The sequence below is a fragment of the Lepidochelys kempii genome, chromosome 1 (genome assembly GCF_965140265.1).
Source record: "Lepidochelys kempii isolate rLepKem1 chromosome 1, rLepKem1.hap2, whole genome shotgun sequence".
In the NCBI taxonomy this organism is placed as follows: Eukaryota; Metazoa; Chordata; order Testudines; family Cheloniidae; genus Lepidochelys; species Lepidochelys kempii.
The window spans coordinates 313,345,107-313,367,641 of NC_133256.1; the positions used below are offsets into that span (position 1 = coordinate 313,345,107).

Below are 22,535 nucleotides of genomic sequence, written 5' to 3' on the forward strand. Positions count from 1 at the left end.
CTACAGGTCTTCATCCCTCATCAACAGGCATTCTAGCCGAGTCAGGGAGTGTCTCATCCTGTGAAAATGGAAGGTCTACACCTCATTTAAAAACAGTTCTTGCAAGCTGAGAGAGCTCCTTCAGGCTCACGGAGTCTAATCTGTCCCAGTACACTGGCCTCACATGCTTAGGTTATAGTGGTGTCTTCCACAGACCTTGGAGCAGTTTTGGAAACTAACCATTCAAAAAGGAAAACCAAATTCTTGCAGAGAGACTCCAAAAGAAGGGGAAGTTGCTGTTCAAGACTGGAAATAGGGAGAGCTCATGCTCTGGTAATGGGTACTGCTATTGGCTCTGGTACCAAAGCACCAATACCTACCAAGACTTGTGGTATACTTGCACCAAGAAATCTTCTAGCAAATCATGCTGAGAGCCATTGTTGTCGCTACTGAAGCCAAACCCTCTAGCCCCAGAGACTTCTCCAGGTGCTATGATTCTTAAGAAGCTTTCTTCTAAGGTTCTGGTATCGCCCCCTTTAGGTCACAGCCACAAGAAGTGCATGGACCATCCCTCTGCACTGTCTCTGGTATATTCCTCCTTGGGGTGTATAACTATGGAGTGCATGAATTGTACTGCTGCACCCTCTCCCTGTCTCTAGCTTCCCCACTACTGTCCAGGTTCCTCTCTCACAAAGACCTCCTGCAGAGGAACTGGAATCACCCCTATGAAGCGGTATTGAGAAACTCTTCCCCAGTATTGCTAGAGAACTTATCCACTTGTACTGCATCCCAGCATAAAATCTTGACTGCTGGTACCAACACCATTACCAGCCCCACCTTAGCCTCCAAAATGGACATGGTTCCTGGTACCACTTCCTAGAGCTCCTCTACCGGAGGCAAAGAAGAAACCTCCTCCGACTTGGACATTTCTGTCCAGGACTGCACCTCCATCCCAAACCCACCTTCTTCGCTGTAGGTGTTTCCAGATGTCCATATCACTCCTGGCAGGAAAACCCCAAGGACCTTTTCTCTATGCACAACTGTAGTGGATCTTCTGAAACCCCATGACTCCTTAAAGTGGCCAGTATTGTAGGTTAGCTTCGTGTAGGAGACCCATTTTGGACTAGCAGCTACTAGTACCACAATAGCCTCCCCAGGAAGTAGCCACACACGGGCAAAAAGATTCATAGATACTAAGGTCAGAAGGGATCATTATGATCATCTAGTCCGACCTCCTGCACAAGGCAGGCCACAGAATCTCACCCACCCACTCCTGTGATAAACCTCTCACCTATGTCTGAGCTATTGAAGTCCTCAGATCGTGGTTTAAAGACTTCAAGGAGCAGAGAACCCTCCAGCAAGAGACCCGTGCCCCGTGCTGCAGAGGAAGGCAGCAGTTGAGGCAACACTTCCATCTGTTACCCCAAAATTTGGACCCATGGCACCCTAATAATGGTCTGTAAACCAACTGTCAATTTGGCCCATCGAAGTAGGCCCTCCCCTAGAAGAATTACCCACGTTTTACCAGGGAGTTTGTCTCAAGCAGTAATTCTTTGAAAACAAAATGATCATTTATAACCATTATATAATCAAGACAGACGACAATATAACACAATACAAGCTACATAGCAATACAGCTCTCCAGATGCTGGTGGTGGTGGGACCCTTGGAACTGACTGGCCACCACACTGGCGGGGATCCCTGAGCTGCCAAGCCACCAGTGGTGGTGGCAGAGGAACCCAGGAGCTGCTCAGTGGCCACGAGCAGCCACCCCCCGCCCTGCAGTTCCCAGCCACCTCTGGCCATGACAGAGGGATCCCGGAGCTACTCAGCGGCCATGGGAACCCGTGCAGCTCCCCAGCTACCACCGCTGGCCAGGGCTCCCCTCCCCCCCGCAGCTGCTCGCCACCGCAAGCAGCTGTTGCCCGCCTCTGGCCATGGCAGAGGGACCTCAGCAGCTGCTGGAAGCCCCCCCTCCTCCAACCAGCAGTGGCAGGGGACCCCTGCCTGCTCCAGCTCCACGGGGACCCTGCTACTCTCAGCTACTGTAGGTTGGGAAGGGGGGAAGGGTGGTGGACCCTCCTCCCTCCCTCTTTTGTCAGGAATGTTTTTAATAAAAGTCAGGGACAGGTCACAGCTTCCATGATTTTTTTTGTTTCTTGCCTGTGACCCATCCATGACTTTTACTAAAAACAATGACAAAATCGTAGCCTTAGTAATAAGGTGGTGGCCTGCCCTAAAGGAATTGCAAGGGTAGTACTAGGGGGTTTGTTGCTGACCTGCAGAGGATTCCCCAGAGCAGGCTAATCCTGCTACCCCTTGGAAGAACATGGATACAGGCCTTTGCTCAAAGGATTGACATGCAAACAGTAATTCTTCGAAAACAAAGTATCATTTACTTAAGGTGTCAAGGCTAATTCCCCACTCTGGCACTTTTAGTGCAGAAGGTGGAGGCCCACAAGGATTCTAAAAAAATAATACTGGCCACACTAGGCTTGTATTAAACTCCCAAGGTTACCAATTCGAGGTCAGAGAAAAGCTGTAGATACTGCCACCACCAAAGTGCAAAAAAATCCCCCGTCTGAGAACCCAGGAAGGCGCACTTGAGAATTCCTTCCTGTGGGGTACCCTCAAGCCCTTTCATCCCCCTCCCCCCGCTGGGAAGAGCTGAGAAAGGCCAAAAAGGAAATCAGCTCTTGCCACAGACAATTAAACAACGTGTGCACAAACCTCTTAAAACAAAAATCCAATTCTGTTCTTTAAAAAGGTAAATTTTATTAATAAAAAAGAATACATACATCCGGAAACTCAGGCTATTGCTAGATTTTAAAAGAGCAACTACAAGAATTAAGCACCAAGACTAGCTTTCTTGAGGTCCAGCTTAAAGGTTACAAGCAAAACAAAAGCACCTCAGGTTAGCACAGAGGAATCCACAAGCCATAACGAAATAAAAGGAATAAAACTAATTGCATCTTTCTAGACATTCCTGATCTACTTAGATATCTGGGGTTTTAAACGAGTAGTTTCTAGGTATGATACTGAGGATTTTTTCATACCTGGCCCAAGCTTTTACAGCATAGCTGCTGTCCTCTTTGCCCCTCCCCAGGAGGGCAGAGACAGACAGACAGAAGGGGAGTCGTCTTTTTTTTTCCAATTTAAAAAAGCTCTAGCCTTCCCATTGGCTCTTTTAGCCAGGTGTCCACTCCCTTCCTTTTACCTATGCATAGCAGTGAGACTTTTTATCCCTTTACAGGTAGTGCAATTAGAGAACAGTTACTAAGAGGGATTTTATAGCTACTGGCTGGCTGGGTGTCCATAAAAGGAAGCTAACCCCCCTTAATTTATCACAAAAGGAGATAAGCAATGACAATATATTTAATAAAGCAAGAAAAAGTATATCATATTCTACAAGACATAACATTTAAAATGGCATAATAAAATAAGACAGCATAGGAAACATAGCATACATAAGTCAAATGGCAGTTACAATGATGATGATTAAGGCGCATAGAGATCTCATACACATGCATAGAGCCCCAATACAATGGTATATTGCAACCCATCATAACAAACAGAGCTTCTATGCATGTGTACAACAAAACATTATAATACATTAAAGAATCATTATTTACAGTAACATTCTGTGAGTGGTGGCCAGACGATCACAGAATGGGTGGGGCAGATCTCACTCAGGCAGGCATCTGGTTTTTATTTACAGGTACACCCAGTCATTTTTAAAAAAAATTTTGATGGAAAAATTAGAGACTTACACACTCTCACTCAAAATCCCTCTGATTCATCTCAAGGGGTCCTTCTGTTCTGTCAATTTGGAGATATCTGCTCTGGGGATGGCTGCTGCTGCTGCTTCACAAAGCTCCCCTTGCCACCTGCCCGGAACCTGCTGGTGCTGCTGTGCTGCCTTAGAAGCTACTTGGAAGCTTTGGTTGCCTGTGGGTAGCTGCTTCCGGAAGCCTCTGCTTTTTCTTCAGCTTTATTCCCTTCAGCTCTGCAGCTCAGGTACCCTACATGCCCACACACTTAAGCCTGCTGGCTGTCAGTCTTATATACTGGTTGCTTTCTCAAATCCGGCTTATTAGCATAATCTTTCCTGCCCAATTAGATCCACTCAGCCAATCAGCTTCCAGTTATCATAGAGGCTCATCCTCCCCTTCCCCCCCTTTGCTGCATAGATCTTTCCCTGGAGGTCAATATTAGCATAGATCCTCCCCTTGAGGTCTTGGGAGACATGCCGGGTCATTCCCCATTGAACTCTATCTAAACCTATGTCCTCCACAGAGAGTACTTGCAACCACTATTTTGGTTTTCTGACTCTAAACTATCATTAATTCCTACTTATCTAAAGCCTTAATCCTAAAACTAACTACTGTTTTATGCAACCAAAGCGTTGATACTGTCACCACCACTGTCATGCCAAATCTGGAGAAATACGATTTTATGATGATTAAGCCGCTTTTTCAGTTTTTGTCTGCAAGTCTCTATCCAAGGTGCTGCAAGGCTTTTCAGAGCAGCTAAAAGCAAAATCTTTTGTTATAACCCCAGTTACCTGTCTGCTACTGGTCAATTCAGCCTAAGATCACCATTTTGATTTTTTAAATAAAATCATTATGGCTGCCACTTTGGATTTCTAGCTAAACCTGCTATAAACTATCACTATCTAATATTTGTAAAATTAGTTACATCTATATTTTATGTATGTCTCAACATTGATACTGTCACGATTTTTGTTATGCTAATTGGAGCAGGTAAAATTCACTAAGTTTTTCTCCTGCTCTGCCTGCTTCCAGCTGTGTGGGACAGTGCTCTCTCTGGTACTGATTTCTTTACATAGGAGTTAGAACAGCTTAGAAAACTTACCGGATGTGATACAAGAGGCTGTTATTCTGCCTTGCTGAGGGGGTTATGCCCCTGCCCCCATACTCTGCTGCTGAAGAGATTAGACTCCCTCTGGTCCCACTGGAGAAAGTCAAGGAACCGCCACACACTTCCTGGTGAACTTTCTGCTTCCTAGGGCAAGGCTGTCTTACCCTATTAATAGATTTACTATCACCAATCTACTGTATGGCAGACACCTGTCATCAGCCCAGCCACGTGGAAGAGGGCTGACAAAACAGTATTATGTCCCGGCCAAGGGGATGGAGTTTTTTTCCTCCCATCCTTGGTAGTAGATTTTTTTCTTCCCATCCTTTTTTCCTACCAGCTCCTTTGTAGTGGAAGCAGTAAAAACAAGGAGCCATCAACAAGCTTATTCCAAACAGATTCTCTCAGATAAAGAGCTCAAGTGGCTGGAGCTTCTGGGCCAAAAGAGCTACTCCTCTGCTGCTCTGCAGTTTAGGGTCATGAACTATTAAGCCTCGACAATAAAATGTACATGTTTAATCTAATAAAGCATATTTCATTGACTACCTGCTACAAGACCAAAGAGTCATTTTAAGCTCTTATTTGAGAAGGCCAGATGATCATGAAGGCTCCCTAGATTAGATAGCAATCGCTATCATTCGGTGAGCCTCTTGGCTATAAAACCTCCAGCATTCCCAGGGAGGTTCAGAACACAGTGGAGAACCTTTCTTTTGAAGCTCTTCAGTAGCGACACCAACTGTTCACTTCGCTCTCAAGAATTCCAGGATGACACTGAATCTCTCAGGATCTATAGGCCTGCAACAAAGAGATGATTTAGCAAACTGCAGCCTGCTCAACAACCGTGACCCTTTCAATACCAGACCTATAGAAGTCCTGTAGACCCCTCCAGAAAGAGGTCCAGACCTCACAAGAAGGGGGTCTCACCCTTTACGTTTACCTCCCAGTCTGCACCTTCCTTTAAACAGCCATTTTGACAGCTTGGTCCTCCCATGCAAGACTACAACTTAAATACCTTCAGGACCGGCTCAGGACTGTTTACACGCCAACAGACATAGTCTATCCAAACAAGTGACCATATCTCAGAGTTCTCTGCTCCCTCAACTGGTGCAAGGATCTTTTCAAAGTCTGTGTGGAAGTTGCATTTTTTTGCATCCACCCCCCCAAAGGTTCATTACCATGGATATTTCCCTGCTGTGTTAGGATGCCCATCTCCAAGGCTCTGTAGGCCAGGGCAAATGGACTCCTCAAGAAGCTTCTGTCCACATCAACATTCTCAAACTCAGGGTGTTGCCCTGAAAAATGGATTTTTGGCATCCCAAGCCTACTGCCTCTTTATCTGTCTTTCCTGAGGTATCAGTTTCTGGAGTTGTTACAGAAAACACTAAAGGACATGGATATAACCTTCCAATAAAGTAATTGACATAGGCACTACTACTACTACTTTATACTTCCAAAATAAAGTATTTTATTAATGTAGCTAATAATCCCTAATACAATATGATCTAAAAATCTTAAAGAAGGCACAAAACCCCTTACACCAGCAGTTCTCAAACTGTGGGTCGTGACCCCCTTTGAGTGGGGTCGCCAGGGTTGGCTTAGGCTTGCTGGAGCCCGGGGCGGAAACGCTGGCCAGCAGGACTCAGGTTGCAGGCCCCCTGCCTGGGGCTGAAGCCCTTGAGCTTCAGCTTTGGCTCCCCCTCCCCGGAGCAGTGGGGCTCAGGCTTTGGCTCCCCCACCCAGGGCAATGGGGCTTGGGTGGGCTCAGGCTTCGGTGCCCCCTCCTGGGGTCATGGAGTAACTTTTGGTGTCAGAAGGGGTCGCAGTGCAATGAATTTTGAGAACCCCTGCCTTACACTAATTCCTTATTACACGTTTAAAAGAGCATTTAAATTATGACAGCATATAGTGTAAATGATTCCAAGCAAAGCGCTTTGCTACAAATCGCCAGTTTGTAAAAAATCATGGACAGCAGTTCTTGAATTTGTTCTAAAATTTACACAGATAAAGTCTCAATTAGTAACAGTACTTTATGCATTCTTAGTAAAAAACCCCACTCCCGCTATATTCTAAGTTATAGTTAAAACTAACAGGCTTACTTTATAAATCCTTTAGTATCCTTCTTTGATTGCTGATGCTTGCTGCTGAAGTGGCTTTTCCCAACAGTATTTTACCAGGAAGCTTGACCTTCATGGAAAGGAGGGACAGAGAGCATGAAGCCAGTGGGTCAAAGGGTGATTTAGTCAACGCTGAGAGAACAAGGTTGAAGTCCCACTGGGGACAATAGGTTGTGTGTGTGGGAAAGTCCTGAGACGCTTCCAAAATCTGGTAGTCAACGGGTGTGTAAATATGGAGTGCCCTTCTACACAGGTGTGGGGGATGGAAGACACTGATAACCAACTGCTATAGAATTGAGGGCAAGTCCAAACGTCTTCAGGGACAGAAAGTCTAAAAGAAGGGGAATGTCCACTTCCACAGGGGTGAAGCCCCTATCTGCTGGGTCCAGAGGGCAAAGCGTTTCTACTTGGGCTGATAAAAACGCCTCATGGACTCTTTCCTGTGGCTTAAAAGGATGTCTTGTAATGCCAACGAACATTCCTGTTCTAGAGAAGATGCCTATCCAAATACCAAGCTCTCATGTGAAATGTCTGTGGATCAGGATGTCTGATCCTGCTGTTGTGTTGCACAAGCAGTTCCAAGAAGAGGGTAAGGGAATTGGGGGACGGGCCGACGTGGAGAAGTGTGGGAAATCAAAATGGCGGGACCGGAACAGGGCTATCAGGACAGACCTGGCCCTCTCCCGTCTGATCTTGTGGAGGATTCATGGAATAAGAGGGAGAGTGGGGAAAATGTGTAGTTGATCTGGTCTGACCAGCAGAAGATGAGGACATTGCCTTGAGAGTGGATACCAACACCTTTCTGGAGCAGTATGTGCTCTATTTGTTGCTGATGTGAGAAACAAAGAAGTTTCTGGTGGGAGTCCCCCATTGGCAGAAGATGTCATTCACTATGGAGTTGTGCAGCTCCCATTCGTGATCAACGATGAATCTTCTAATTAGAGAGTCTGCAATCATGTTTTGAGTCTCTGGAAGATTACTTCCTGGTCAGCAGCCTAACTGAATAGAAAGTCGTGCCCTGATAGGTCCAAGGGATGTGCTCTATTGCACCCCTTTGTAGCAAGAAGTCCACTTCTAGGGTGAGGATATTGTCATTAATATGGTCCCTGAAAAGGGATCAGGGCAGGGGACATGGATGAGGTAGCGTAGTGAACTCAATTGTATAGTCATAGTGGATGACATCCAGGACCTATGTGTCCACTGTTATTGCACTCCAAGCTGGTAAAAAGGAGTGCTAGACGACTCTTGAAGGGAGAGGGTTGGTTGCATGGTGGTAGGCACGGTGATGGTTGACGACTCTCTAGTGGCACTCAAATATCATTTTTGAGAGGTTTGAACATGAGATGAGGAACATTGTGAAGGTGGGCCCCGAGGATGGGATCCTTGCGTCTTCTGGCACTTATGAGGAGTTTTATATGACCTCTGGTGGAAGAACTGGGGAGTCCTGAACCAGAGTCTAGGCGGTGGGCAGTAGAATTTCCTTTTGGGTGCAGGTGTATAGCTATCCAGTGATTGTAATGTGGATCTGGAATCCTTGAAGGAATAAAGGGAATCATCGGTCTTCTGATTAAACAGATGTGACTCATCAAAAGAAAGGTCCCCAATGGTTTTCTGCACTTTCTGGGGAACCTGGATGAGTGCAGCCATCAATCTCTCCTCATGACAATACCAGTGGCCATTGAGTGAGACAAGGTATCTGCTGCATCTGTAGCCAACTGTAGCGCCATTCTAGCCACCAGCTTGCCCTCCTCCAGGATAGACTAGAAACATGCTTGGTCTTGCTGAGGCAGCTTGTTGGCAAAGTCCTCCAATTTACTGTAGTTAAGAAATTCATATTTGGCCAGCAAGGCCTGGTAGTTTGAAATCTGAAATTGGAGGCTTGCTGAAGAGAAAATCTTGCATCCCAGAAGATCCAAGAGTTTGCCCTCATCTTTCGAGGTGGAGCATGTATTTTGCTGTCTGGATCGTTCTGTTGCTGCTTGCACCACAGGGGAATTGGGTGAGGGGTTAGAGAAAAGAACTCTGACCCTTTAGCTGGAATGTAGTATCTCTCCTCTGCCCCCTTGAGGGTAGGCGTGCAAGTAGCTGGGGTATGTCAAACTGTTTGAGCTGGTTGGAGAATGGCATAGTTAATGGGTAGAACAACCCCGTTTGGTACTGAGGAATGAAGGATGTCCAGGAGCTGATGCTGCTTGTCCTGTACTTCCTCCAGTGGAATATACTGTTTGCCTGCCACCCTTCACAGGAGTTCCTGAAACTGGAAAAAGTCAGCTGGAGGTAAGGGGGAGGCTGAAGGACTGCAGCACCTGGAGAGGATAATGAGAAACACTCCTGTTCCGCTGGTACCATCAGAACTGGACTGAGTGGTTCATCCTCCATAGCTTGTTTGGAGCATCTGCCTGAGGGTGCCCTAAATAGAGATAGGAGCTAAGCTTCCTTCGTAGAACGAGTGGGTTCCAAGGGTGGGTACTGGGGCCAGGACCCTCAATAGGGCCAGCAAGACTGATCTGGCAGATGGTGCGGAGCGCCACATGGAGAGGGCAACCAGCAGCTTCCATGCTGCTGAAGGGGAGGGTATTGCCACACCACTGGTGGACCTTTCATGTAATTGTACTAACAGCAGTGAACAGGTGGCTCTTGTGCCCTGTTGGAATCAGCCGACTATAAGAACTCAGATCCTGGATCCAGTGGTGGTACTATCGAAACCGATGGAAGAAACAGTTCTGGGCAAATTGTCAAAACCCAAGATGTTTAGAAACAGTCCCAGGCCCAAGATGTTCCTCTTTCCCCAGTTCTTGTTTATACTGCAACAGATACATTTCAACAGGTACATTGTCATGGCAATACCCCCAATGCTATTTCCTTATCTGGTATTTCTCCATCTTTCTCATATTTTTCACAAACAGCTCTGGATGGCTTAAAACCTCAAATTCTCGTTTCGGTTATCAACATGCAACTCGGGTCAAACACACTAGGCCTATAACATATTACATGGATATATGGATTATGTATGGATATATGTATCCCAACACCTTGTGTCAACATTACCCATTCTATACTGAAGCGGAGCACTGTCCCCGAACCGGCGGATCCCTGATCTTAAGGGAGGCTGACACTGCAGGTGTGCATGGCTTGGTACCAGCAGATCTGTTGGTCTGTGCAATTTTTTGTCATGTTTGTGTGCCTTGGAATGCCGCCACTTCTCTGTGACTGGAACTCATGGAAGGCACATCATCGTTTGGCTTGGAGGAAGATTTACTGCCAGGCTTATGTGCATGCTTCCTTACCTCCCAACTAGGCTCCAGCACGGGGTCTGTAGATGCAGTACCACTGGAGCTGGAATTAAGCTCTGCAGCCAGAGAAACACTCCTGAGTTTATCAGGCCAATGTATGGGGTGGGGTGTTCCTTGGCCTGGTTTTGACTTCAGACTCGTGGCAACCTCCATGAGGTGCTTCTAGAGGTGATGAGCCTGGTCTTCCTGGGTAGGGCTTGGGAAGGACTTGCAGATATTGCACCTGGATGAAATGTGGGCTTCTTCCAAGCAGCAGAGGTAGCATTGGTGCGTGTCACTGACTGAGAATGAACGTGGACGGGAGGCACAGATCTTGAAACCTGGCATCTTTGTCATAATCTGTGTGTTGGTGCTGGGGAGTGAGTGGGAGGGGGAAGAATGGGAAAACAGATTCCCCCAAAGTCCAAATCCTACTAAAACTGCTACTAAGAACTAAACTATGAAGAAACAGCAAAAACAGTAGACTAAAACTAACTATATATAGAATTTCTAAACTTCTTTTCTTTAAAAGTGCATCAAAGAGGAGAGGACACTAACAGTTCCAACTCAGACCATGCAGCAGTGAGAAGGAACTGGAGACGCAGTGACTCTCAAAAAGAATTGGTGATATGGTGTATAATCCATGGAACATGATCTCCCAGTGTGATGCTGTGGCCAAAAAGGGCTAATAATGTGATTGTGGGATATATAAACAGAATAGAGTTGGAGTAGGGAGGTTATATTACCTGTATTTGGCCCTGGTGCAACTGCTACTGGAATTGTGTCCAGTTCTGGTGACCACTTTTCAAAAAGGATTTTGAAAATTTGGAGAGGATTCAGAGAACAGCTACAAGAATGACTGAAGGATTGGAAAACATAACTTACAGTGAGACTCCAGAAGCTAAATCTATTTAACTTATCAAAGGGGGAGACCTGCTTGCAGTCTGCAAGTACCTACATGGGACAATAGACATTTGGTAACAGATGGCTCTTTAAACTAGCTGACAAAAGTATGACAGATCCACTGGTGACTGCAAGTTCAAGCTAGACACATTCAGACTAGAAATAAAGGTGCATGTTTTTAAACAGTTAGGATAATTAATCACTGGAACATCCCACCAGGGGTTGTGGTGGATTCCCCGCCACTGCAGATTTTAAAATCAAGACTGGATATTTTTCTAGAAAATGTGCTCTAGTTCAATCACAGCTATAGGACTTGAAGCCAGAATTATTACAGGGAAATCCTATGGCCTGTGTTATGTAAATCAGACTAAATGATCACAAAGGTCTATTTATGAAACCTTAAAAATCAAAAACAGTGTCTACATGCTATGCTCTGGTTTAGCCAAGAGTTATTGGGCTGCATGCAGAAATTAATGGGTGAAATTCTGTGGCCTATCGGACTGAAAGATAGTTGTCCCTTGTGGCTTTAATCTTATATGAATTTCAGATTTTCCCCTAATGTATTATATTGAAAAGCATGACATAGGTCACTGCCTTGTAAAGGGCCATCAGATTGCATGAACCACTGATCAGATCTATTATCTATTATAGCAAGACTGCCAGCTGTTTGCTTACTGAAGTGGGAAACAAAAATAAAACAACCCACAAATTTTGGTAGTTTAAAAAAAATTAAAAGAGAACAGTGAGGTGACTATAAGCCTTGTACTGCTTGTTATGGGAATACCTTTAATCAAAACCTTTGTTTAAGGTATATGGGCAGTCAGAAACCCAATAAATGAAACTGTAGGCAGTCCAGGCTGGATCATATTGTTGCTTACAGTATTTCTTAATCCTGAAAGGAGCTGCCCCACTAAGTTTTCATAAAAATCACTAGATAGCTACAGTTGAGGTTATTTTTGTACACCAGCCTTTATTATTTAAACATTAGTCAGTAAATTTCTAAACACTCTTTATCTCACTTATACAGGAAAATAAGCCATATATATGTTCTCATATTTTGCCTGTAAAAAAAAAAAACTTAATGCAGGTCATTCTCATAGGGATGGATTTTCTGAACACTGTTTTTCCAAAACAAAAAATTAAAGGTTGTTTCTTGGCATAACTGCTGCAGTGTTTTTCCACCTTTATTCTACAGTGTATAACTTTTATCGCTAAGTAACCCTTGTAATCTTTAGCTGACATCTTCCAAACTACATTCTAATTTCCTAGCCCCAAATCATTAAACTGATCCTTTCTGTGAAAGTGCACTAGAAGCCATCTAGGTTATCTGCTTGCATGGGATTATTGGCTGTATTAAAAACAAAAAAAAGTTAGAGGTTGCCTAAAATGTAATGCTTTATGTCACCACTTCCTTTCTCTCATTAATATGAGAACCTGGACAAAGCCCAAGTGCAGCACAAAGCTATGAGTTTCATAAATATAGTACCTCTATTATAGGTTTTTGTGATATTTCAGCCCAAAGAGGCTAAGTCACCTTCAGAAGCTACAGATTTGTTACAACAGGTGAGAGCAAGGAAAAAAGCCTTTTAGAAACCAATAGCTTTCTTCAGAGAAAAATGCCAGAGACTAAAGAGAGGGGAAGAAGAAGAAGAAACAGAAATCCTTGAAACATTGTAAAAACTATTCTTTTGATATAAAACTTTCTCAGAAGTCTGGATTGAAATACTTGCCTGGGTCTGAACCGATACTACATGAACTCAGAGGATTGCAGGGCACTGAATAAAAGACATTACAAAATCGTAGACTATTACAGATACAAAATTAAACGTCAGATGGGAGAAATTCAACATTAGTTCCTGGTTCTTTTTAGCTTCTGTTTTGAGAAGCCAAAAGGATAATGGTACATTACAGTATGCATAAACTTTAGGTATTTATACTCGTTTGGTACAAGACTGAAGTTAGTATAGCAACTTTACCTTGACGCACAGGATTTTGAACTTAAAGTTGTTTGTAGTTAAATAAAAAAAATCCCCTTAAAGTTTAGGAATACAAACTATTTAGAAAACAATGCTGAAACTAGAGGTTCTGAGTTTCTGTTTTGGATCAAATGCTTTTCACACATTCACTTTCAGATGGAAAAGTCTTCGGGTCACGCCCTGAGCACTGGAAGTCGTATCTATGGATTAAAGTTAAAAAGTAAAAGGGAAAAATAATTACAAATGGTGAAGTAGATCCAACCACCCTCCTGTGAATAAGAAGGTGCTGGTTTAGATAAAAAGTTAATTCCTGTGTAGTAAATCTAGTATCTTGCTTAAAAGGGGCTCAGTTAGCTTAAATCACAGTCTTTAAAAACTGTTCTCCCTTAGTTAAGTTGCCATCATCTTAGAAACCTTAGAAATAGATTTTCAAATCAGATTTTTAAGTTATTGGTATGAATGCTCAACAAGCAGTCAGCCAATTTGTTTTGATACACAAAGCTCTGTTTGGGTGCTTAGCTTTTAGGCACTCATTGGAATATAATGGCCTTGGTTCACTTATAATTTTTTGATGTACCTTTTCCTATTTGTAGGTCTCCAAAGGCCATACTTAATGACTTGGAGGAAACTTAAAAAAAAAAAAAAAAAAATATCTCTAGTTCCCCAAATACATGTGCACAATTTTGATAAGTTACAATATAGTCTATATAACTTCGAATTTGATAATTAACACATATGGGAAAAGAAACGCTTATATCTCAGTAACAACACCTTCTGAATATGGAAACAGATGTTCCTGTATTTATCATACCCTTATTAGAGTCTGTATCTGTTTAGAAACACACACAGTAAGTTGCCCCCACACTTAAGCATACTGAAGAAGCAGGCACTCACCGTTGCAGAGATTTCAATTCAGAAGGCAAATCGCAACCTACATAAACTCCATTTGCTAGGCTGTATTCCAAAAGAGCGCTGAAACAGGGATCCTACCAAAAAAAAGTTATGTTTAAATACAGTAGTGCAGTTAGAATTAATTTGTGTATTTCAGAGAGTATTAACAGGTGATGCAAGCGTACAGGAGACCTAAATTTATCTGAATAAATTATTGGTCAAAAAATAGAACCTGCAGACTGGTTAACAGAAGGTAATTAAATAATGTTGCTGTCTTTAGCTGGAATTTACATTTTTTACAGATAGATTCGTATGTGCTCCTAAAAGTATTAGAAGTTTCTGAAACACTGCATTCTGGAAAGGCACACTAACCTTATTTTTTTGATTCACTATAAATGATGAACCTAATACACACAGGAAGATAGTGATTCTAAATACACAGAATTCTTATTAGCTGTAGTCCTCCTCATTTCCTTACCTGGAAATGAAAGTGTTTTGGTCCATCCTCTCATCTTGGTCAACATGGATTTACAAATCACTATTTTGTGGGTAACAATCATGTTGTTTAGGTGTCAGAGTAGCAGGCCGTGTTAGTCTGTATTCACAAAAAGAAAAGGAGTACTTGTGGCACCTTAGAGACTAACACATTTATTTGAGCATAAGCTTTCATGAGCTACAGCTCACTTGCATCCAATGAAGTGAGCGAAAGCTTATGCTCAAATAAATTGGTTAGTCTCTAAGGTGCCACAAGTATTCCTTTTCTTCATGTTGTTTAGGTTGATTTGGATGCATTGTTAATAGCTTGTTAGATTCCCTTTAGGCTTAGTATTCCCAAAATAATCCAAGGACTCTTAGGGCTTGTCTATACAGTGCCTAAATCCACACCAGCTGGGGTGAGAACTGTAATACGCACCAGCTTGTGTCATGCACTAACTGACCTGTGTAAACTCTGCTGGTGTGCACTAAAAGTTCTATGCATGTTAATGCAATTCTGTTCAAAAATGGGACTGGTGTGAACTAAGACACACTATAGATAAGCTCTAAGAGCACTCGGATTCTTTTGGGAAGATTAAGCAAAAAGAGAATCTCTCTAACAAGATTAACAATGCATCCAAATTAACCTAAACATCATGACTGTTACCTACAAATATATTGATTTCTAAATTATAAATTCATATTGACCAAGATGAGAGGAGGGACTAAAACACTTTCATATCCAGGTAAGGCTGCGGATGGTAACTTAAAGAATGATGCTTCACACGGATTTTCTCCATCTAAACAAATCTAGAGTTTCCCTATATGGTAGGGAAGATTGTCAACAGGATGGCTTAGACTAAGAAAAATTCTGACTGTCCTACTTCTACGTATTTGCTTACTCTTAAGTCCTTTAGAGATGCAGAAGACATGGACAAAAAGAGCTAAATATTCTAAAGACATGTAAGTGATATCTAAAAGTATTTTGACATTGTGGATGACAATGCCCATTGTATTTCTTAGGACATGGAAGTCAATAGCTGTAGTACTAACATATAAAGAGTCCCAGCGCAACTGAAACCACAAGCTGAAAAGTCAAAAATATTGCATATAAATTCCTTTCTCTAACTGTCCCTTTAGTCACAGATAGGAACACAAATTTAAATAAAGGAGATGGCTGTGCACTGAAAAAACTAAATACAGGAAACTAGAAACAGTATGCCAAGGTTCCATCTTGGTGGCATCTCTGGTTTCTAGGTGAAATTTACTCAGTTTACAAGTAAAAACTCCTTCCTCCCCCAACCAGGGCCGGCTCTAGGCACCAGCAAAACAAGCAGGTGCTTGGGGCGGCACATTTCTAGGGGTGGCATTCCGGCGCCAGCCATGCCGCCCCTAGAAATGTGCCCCTGCTGCCCCAGCTCACCTCCACTCCGCCTCCTCCACTGAGTGTACCACCGCCACTCTGCTCCCCCCTCCCTCCCAGGCTTGCCGCCCCCCCCGCTCACCTCCGCTCCGCCTGCTCCCCTGAACGCGCTGCCTCTCCCTCGCCTGAGAGGGAGGGGGAAAAGCGGAGCGACGGCATGTTCCGGGGAGCAGGCTGAGCGGAGGTGAACTAGGGCCAGGGGTTGTATGGGGGGGGCGGGGGCCAGGAAGTAATGCAGGGGGGAATGTGGCACGCCCGGGGGAGGAGGCGGGGCCGGGGATTTGGAGAAGGGATGGAGTTGGGGCGGAGCCAGGGGGGCATGAAAAAAAAAGCAGGGGCGGCCAAAAATTTTTTTTGCTTGGGGTATAGCAAAAATCCTAGAGCCAGCCCTGACCCCAACTGCCCATCCTCCAAACTCCCTCTGGGATCTGAAAGTCAGGCCAGACTCTTTCACACTTGTGCATCACCACCATCAGTAGGAGATTATACATGCCAAATTCTGACTTTATTTTACAATTGTGCAACCCTACTGAAAGCAACATCCAATGGAACTTCTGCACATGAGAGCAGAATTTGGCTCCACACTTAAAACAATAAATATGCTAAAAGAGAATCCAGCTCACAAACCTAGCACTGCAGAACAATGCAGCTAACATGAGTAAAAAAAATTACTACTTGACTTTTAGTGACATTTCACTAAAGTCAAGAGATAATGTGCCAGCTATGCATAGGGACAGGTATGTGTTAGGTAAGAAGGTGCCATTTTAATCACTTTTCAAACCAGAACTACACTAAAAGAAAGCAGTGCTCAACACTGTTTTGAAAAAGTTTCATATAAAGGAGAACAAAGAGTCATTGTTCTTCACACCAAGTAAATAAAAACTCAAAAAAAACCCCACAGTTCATAGCCCCCAAATACCATACAAATACTGCATACACACACTTCTGTTTTTTTTTTAAACAGCGAAAAAACAAAAATACCACCTTACTTTTACAAGTACATGAGGATTTCCCACCATAATAAGCAAAGCCTTGGGTCTGGTAATTGCCACATTAAATCGTTTTGCATTAGAGAGGAATCCCAAGTAGTATCTATCATCATCAAATGAACCCTCATTCGATCGTACCTAAAACGAATAGACAAACAAAGCAACAGTCAATAAGTGAGACGGAAACTCATCAAAATATACTGCAGTCAAAAATTGTTTTCTTTCCTACTGTAGTAAGGATGGATCAGAGAAAACATAATAAGTACAACTTCACCCCGCCAACTATGTTGCCACTCTAAATATCCCCTACACAAGGCAAGTTCTCCAGATGAGACTGCTCAAGGAGAATGGTGTGTAAAGTGGCCCCAGTGAAGCAGCAATCAGGGGTGCCAATCCTAATTCAGAATGAGAAATTAGTAGTACATATCTTAATGAAGAACGCCATCTTAGAACATTATTTAATTTTATTGGTGAAGGTAGGTAATGCTCCAGAGAAGTTCTAATTGATCAACCCACAGACTAAGCTACTGTATTTGTACATGGAATAGTATTGCACGCTTCCTTACAATGCCCAGACATGCTTCAAACCTAACATGGAGGGACCACCTTCTTCAGACAACTGGTACTCTGGGACCACAACTTATCACACTTCATGTTGTTTCCTTGTTCTCTCCCAGTATGTTATATCCACCTATTGTCTCCTATTTAGATTAGGAACACTTCAGGGCAGAGACCTTCTTCACCTGTGTGTGCACACACATGCACCCAAGCTCAATGGGACCTTATGGTTAGGTTCCTAGCATGGAACTCAAGAGCTGGGTTCAAATACCTGCTCTACCAGACTTGCTGTGGGCAAGTCACTCATCACTGTACCTCAGTATCCTCACAGGTGTGCTGGGAGGATAAATATGTTAAAGACTGTGAGGCACTCATACTACAGTAATGGAGCTAAGATCAAGATAAGTACTATCACAATACAAGTAATATGGCCTGGAAGCATTAGATTTTTATCGGTAAATGTTGATAAACGTCGATCTCACCATACAGAAACCAGTGAAAATGTATTTCCATCAATAATTGACAGTCACAGCTTGGTAAAGAAAGAAAAAATGATGCTTGAGAAATCAGAGTTTGATTTAAGGCTATATACTTTGCATATTTTGACATACGATCCTGAAATCTGTGTTTTAATGGTTACGAGGCTTTAACTTTCTGAATCACAAAATCTACTGTCATTAAATAATTATCGTCTGATCCCCCTCATAATTTTCTGCAACTCTGAAATTTTAAATTGATAAACATTAAAAAAATGCTTAAAAATAAACAGATTATTCATCAAAACTATAAAAAAAAAATCAAATTCTGCCAAGCCTACAAATTTACAAGGTGATAAGATAGTTCAGTCTCCATTCATGTTTGGTGTTGGTGCTTTTGGATAGACTACCAGCAAAGGTATCAATTGAGGCAGTGACTCTGGTCATGTGCACTCCTCTCATTAGGAAGCGGGCTGAATGTTAATTTTCATATAAATCAAATAGCTGTAGACAGGTTCATTATCACAGTGATTAAAAGTTTTCTCCTCTATAGTTACTAGCTTAAATTTACACAATTTTCAATTCCCCAATTTATGTTTAAATGTACTCGAAGTTTGAAGTAAAAAAGTCATACCCTTGTGTAAAATAAATGAGACAATTGTTACAATATAAACGTAAATATTTACCAACTACTACAAAATGATATCTGACATACTGCAGTATTTGCCTGTACTTAGAAAATGAAGTAGTATCTTAGGTGCTGTGATACATAAGTGGTAGATAAAAATACGTTGCCTTTTAAAATGGTGATTACTGTTGTATAAAAAACATTGCACTTTTACATACTGTCGATATGATGATCACCAAGTACTCCTGCCCTTGAAACTCCTCTACAGAACCAACTTTAATATCCATCAAATCAACATTTCGCAGAAGAAACCTAATTTTTTCTACCTATAAAACAAAAATATTTGAAGGAATTTGTTTTTAGATTAAATAACTAGTATCTTTCATACAAAGTGTATCAAAAATAGAATCTAATGTAAAAATTTTTATACCTCTCAAAGTGTTTGCATCTGGATTGAGAGCAAATGTTCTAACTGGGAATGATTAACAAGAGCTTTTAGATTAAGTACAAAGTTCATATGGGAAAGTGTCATACCTGTTGCCAAACTAAGGGTATGTCTACACTACAAAATTAGGTCGAATTTATAGAAGTTGGTTTTTTAGAAATCGTTTTTATATATTCGAGTGTGTGTGTCCCCACAGAAAATGCTCTAAGTGCATTAAGTGCATTAACTTGGCGGAGTGCTTCCACAGTACCGAGGCAAGCATCGACTTCCGGAGTGTTGCGAAGTGGGTAGCTATCCCACTGTTCCCGCAGTCTCCGGAAATGAGATTAAAAAGTTCGTGGTTCTTTTCTTGTCTACTTGGCCAGTGCATCTGAGTTGAGAGTGCTGTCCAGAGTGGTCACAATGGAGCACTCTGGGATAGCTCCCAGAGGCCAATACCATCGAATTGTGTCCACAGTACCCCAAATTCGACCTGGCAAGGCCGATTTAAGCGCTAATCCACTTGTCAGGGGTGGAGTAAGGAAATCGATTTTAAGAGCCCTTTAAGTAGAAAAAAGGGCTTCATAGGTTTACATCGATTTAACGCTGCTAAATTCGACCTAAAGTCCTAGTGCAGACCAGGGCTAACAGGTAAAGTACCCAATAACACAGGTACGATTAGTTGTCTATGGTATTAGGTACGATTAGTTGTCTATGGACAAAATTAATCTCAACATTTTAACCAGCAACTGATATTTTTTCAGTTTCAAATTAGTTCACACTTCTTGGCTTTTTCCTCACATTAATATAGTTTCTAAGAAATTTTGTAATGTTGAAATTCTTATGGTGTATTTAGCTACTATCCAGTCTCTCCACAATTTTCTTAACTGCTTCTGTAAGTAGGCAGAAGACCAACTGTGATAGATCTGGGGACATTAACGTGGGGGAGAGAAGCAGAATGTGTCCTTTTTCATTACTGCTAGCTTTTTATCTGATAGTTTAATAGCATATTAAATATGATTGACAGTACAATACATAATGCGACTAGGAAAGCAGTCCAAAGTTTGCAATAGTTTCTTGCAATAAACAGGACTAGCAGTGAATCAAAAATATGAGTTTAAATTCAGAAACTTATCACTTATAAGCATCAGAATCAGACCTGTTTACGATATGGTGTAATCACTCCAATATCAGTCACCGACACTGCATTGTTAACATGTTTTGCAAGAAGGCAACAATAACGCATTACTTGAACTGCTTCTGTAGGATTAAACCAAGAGGGGTTGTGTCCTTCACGTGTTTCAGTGCCCTGCATTAGGAGAGAAGAAAATAAAGATCAGACACAGAGTTGTTGCAAATTTAGTGATAAATACCTGCTGATTATCTTCTTAACACTTAGGAGTTGGTTTGGAAAGAAGTCAAATTATACAGCAATGTCGGCTAATTTGATTAAATGTATCTACATAGTCTAGAATTAGACTGAGGAAAAACAAACAGGTCCTTCTCCAATTACTGCACTTCCAAGCATATGAAATTTATGTTACTGAAGAAGAAGAGTCTCCCACCTATCAAATCTCCCTTAATTCCCCACCCCCATTTTAGTAAGAATATTTTACATACCTTTATGCCATGAAAAATTAGTGGAAACCCCTTCCTCGGTAATTTTTCCCAACCCAACAAAGAAGTTACAACGGAAGTGTCTGCACAAACTTCCAGCTCTTTATGATAAAACAGTTTAGAGGGCAACGCAAGCAATGTAGAATGTGATCTGTAATTCTTCAAAAGTTTTGTAACCTGCAAGGACGAAAACTCAAAATCCATGAAATGAAATTGCACGCATACCACATCCTGCAATTCTTGTCTCCTTCTCCCAGCACAGAGAAGATTATTGTCTGCTCTTTTCTCTAACCCCTTCACCTGCCCCAGTGACCCCATCACCTGATCTCCTCCACACCTACTCTCATCCTCTCTCTTTTCCTTAATCCCTCTCCCTCACATCTAACTCTTTTCCCCGACAATACAACCATACTTAAGTCTCTCCCATCTTAAAAAAACCAAACCAAACAAAAAACCTCTTAACCCCATTTGCCTCTCCAACTACCCATCTCCCTTTTGTCTCTAAGTTCACTGAATGTGCTATCTACAGTCACTGTCTGGAGTTCCTCTACTTCAGCTGTATCCTAGACCCTGTTCCAATCCAGCTTATGCCTCTTGTACACCACTGAAACCACTCCTCCTAAAACCTCTAACGGCCTCTTCCTAGCTAAAGCTCAGCACCAATACTACATCTTCACGCCCTTTGGTCCATCAGCCCTATTTGACATTATCTACCACACTCCTCTTCCTGAAATATTGTCTTCCCTGACTGTCTTCTCTTGGTCCTCCTCCTACCTCTAATTGTTCCTTCAGCATGTTCAAGAATCCTCTTTCTCCCTCCAACTTTCTGTGAAGGTTCCACAAGGCTCTGTCCTTGGTCCCCTTTTCTTCTTCTACAATTTATCTGAGTAATCTCATCCACAGACACAAATTCAGCTACCATCTCTAAGAAGACAACTCACCGATTTGTGTGTCTACTCCAGACCTGTCTTCTTCTAGCCATATTAAAAAGTCAACCTCTCTCTGTGAGATCTCCTTGTGGATGTGTAGCTGCCAGCCCAAGTTGAATATGGTTAAAAACAGCTTCTAATAATCCATCCCAAGCCCTTGCCACTACCTCCTCTCTCAATTACTGTAGACAACTTCACCATCCTCTCACTCACATCAATAACCGGTGTATGATTTTTTACTCTGCCTTTTCTCTAGGTCCTCATAGGTCGTATCTATATCTTATCTAAGATAAGGACTTGCCTATTCATCTACACAGCCAAAACTCTTGTCCAAACTCTCGTCACCTTAAATCTCGATTACTGCATTAAGGTTCTTTTCCATTAAGAATGCTGCTGCTAAGATCATTTTCCTAGACCATAGCTTTCTTTTGCGCCCCTCCACTGGCTTCCCCTTCTCTACTGTATCAAAAATAAGTTTCTTGTCTTCACTTTCAAGGACCTTCACAGTCAAACCCCATCCTACCTATCATCTCTTATTCCCAATCAATCTGATGCTCCTCCCGAATTGGTCCATGATGCCAGCTTCCATCACTCACTTGTTAAATTTTCAAACAACCACCTTCATGCTTTCTCATGTGCTATCCCTCGGGCTGCACAAACTACTCCATCATCAACCTTTAAATCCCTCCTCAAAATGCTCCTTTGCTGCGATGCCTATAGAAAACTTGACTATGGTTAGACTGCTGATGTGCAGAGATCACTGCCTATCACACCAACTCCTTGTACTCCCCCATCTATCTACATCTATCTGTTGTCTCATCTTATTCTTAGATTATAAGCTTATGAGGGCAGGGAGCGGTTTGGTTTGTACTCCACTTTGATGAATGGGGTCCTGGTCTATGACTAAGGCTCGTAGGCACTATAGTAACAAACAACACTATTTCATCTCCATAGCACAGCAACAATTGTTGACTGCTCTAGTGCAGGCTCTACAAACTCATGGA

At 42.4% G+C, this 22,535-nt stretch overlaps 1 protein-coding gene across 1 annotated transcript in view; it reads right to left on the bottom strand.

The window, feature by feature from the left end:
• Window positions 1-12,911: 12,911 nt before the first annotated feature.
• Window positions 12,912-22,535, bottom strand: part of MOV10L1 (Mov10 like RNA helicase 1) — an 83,236-nt gene continuing 73,612 nt past the window's right edge. Inside the window, exons 22-27 of the mRNA XM_073331779.1 lie at window positions 20,606-20,779; window positions 20,145-20,294; window positions 18,780-18,887; window positions 16,900-17,037; window positions 14,017-14,108; window positions 12,912-13,322 (exon numbers count right to left, since the gene is read on the bottom strand). Of these exons, the coding sequence (XP_073187880.1) occupies window positions 13,250-13,322; window positions 14,017-14,108; window positions 16,900-17,037; window positions 18,780-18,887; window positions 20,145-20,294; window positions 20,606-20,779 (735 nt within the window). The 3' untranslated portion in view covers window positions 12,912-13,249. The remainder of the gene's footprint in view (window positions 13,323-14,016; window positions 14,109-16,899; window positions 17,038-18,779; window positions 18,888-20,144; window positions 20,295-20,605; window positions 20,780-22,535) is intronic.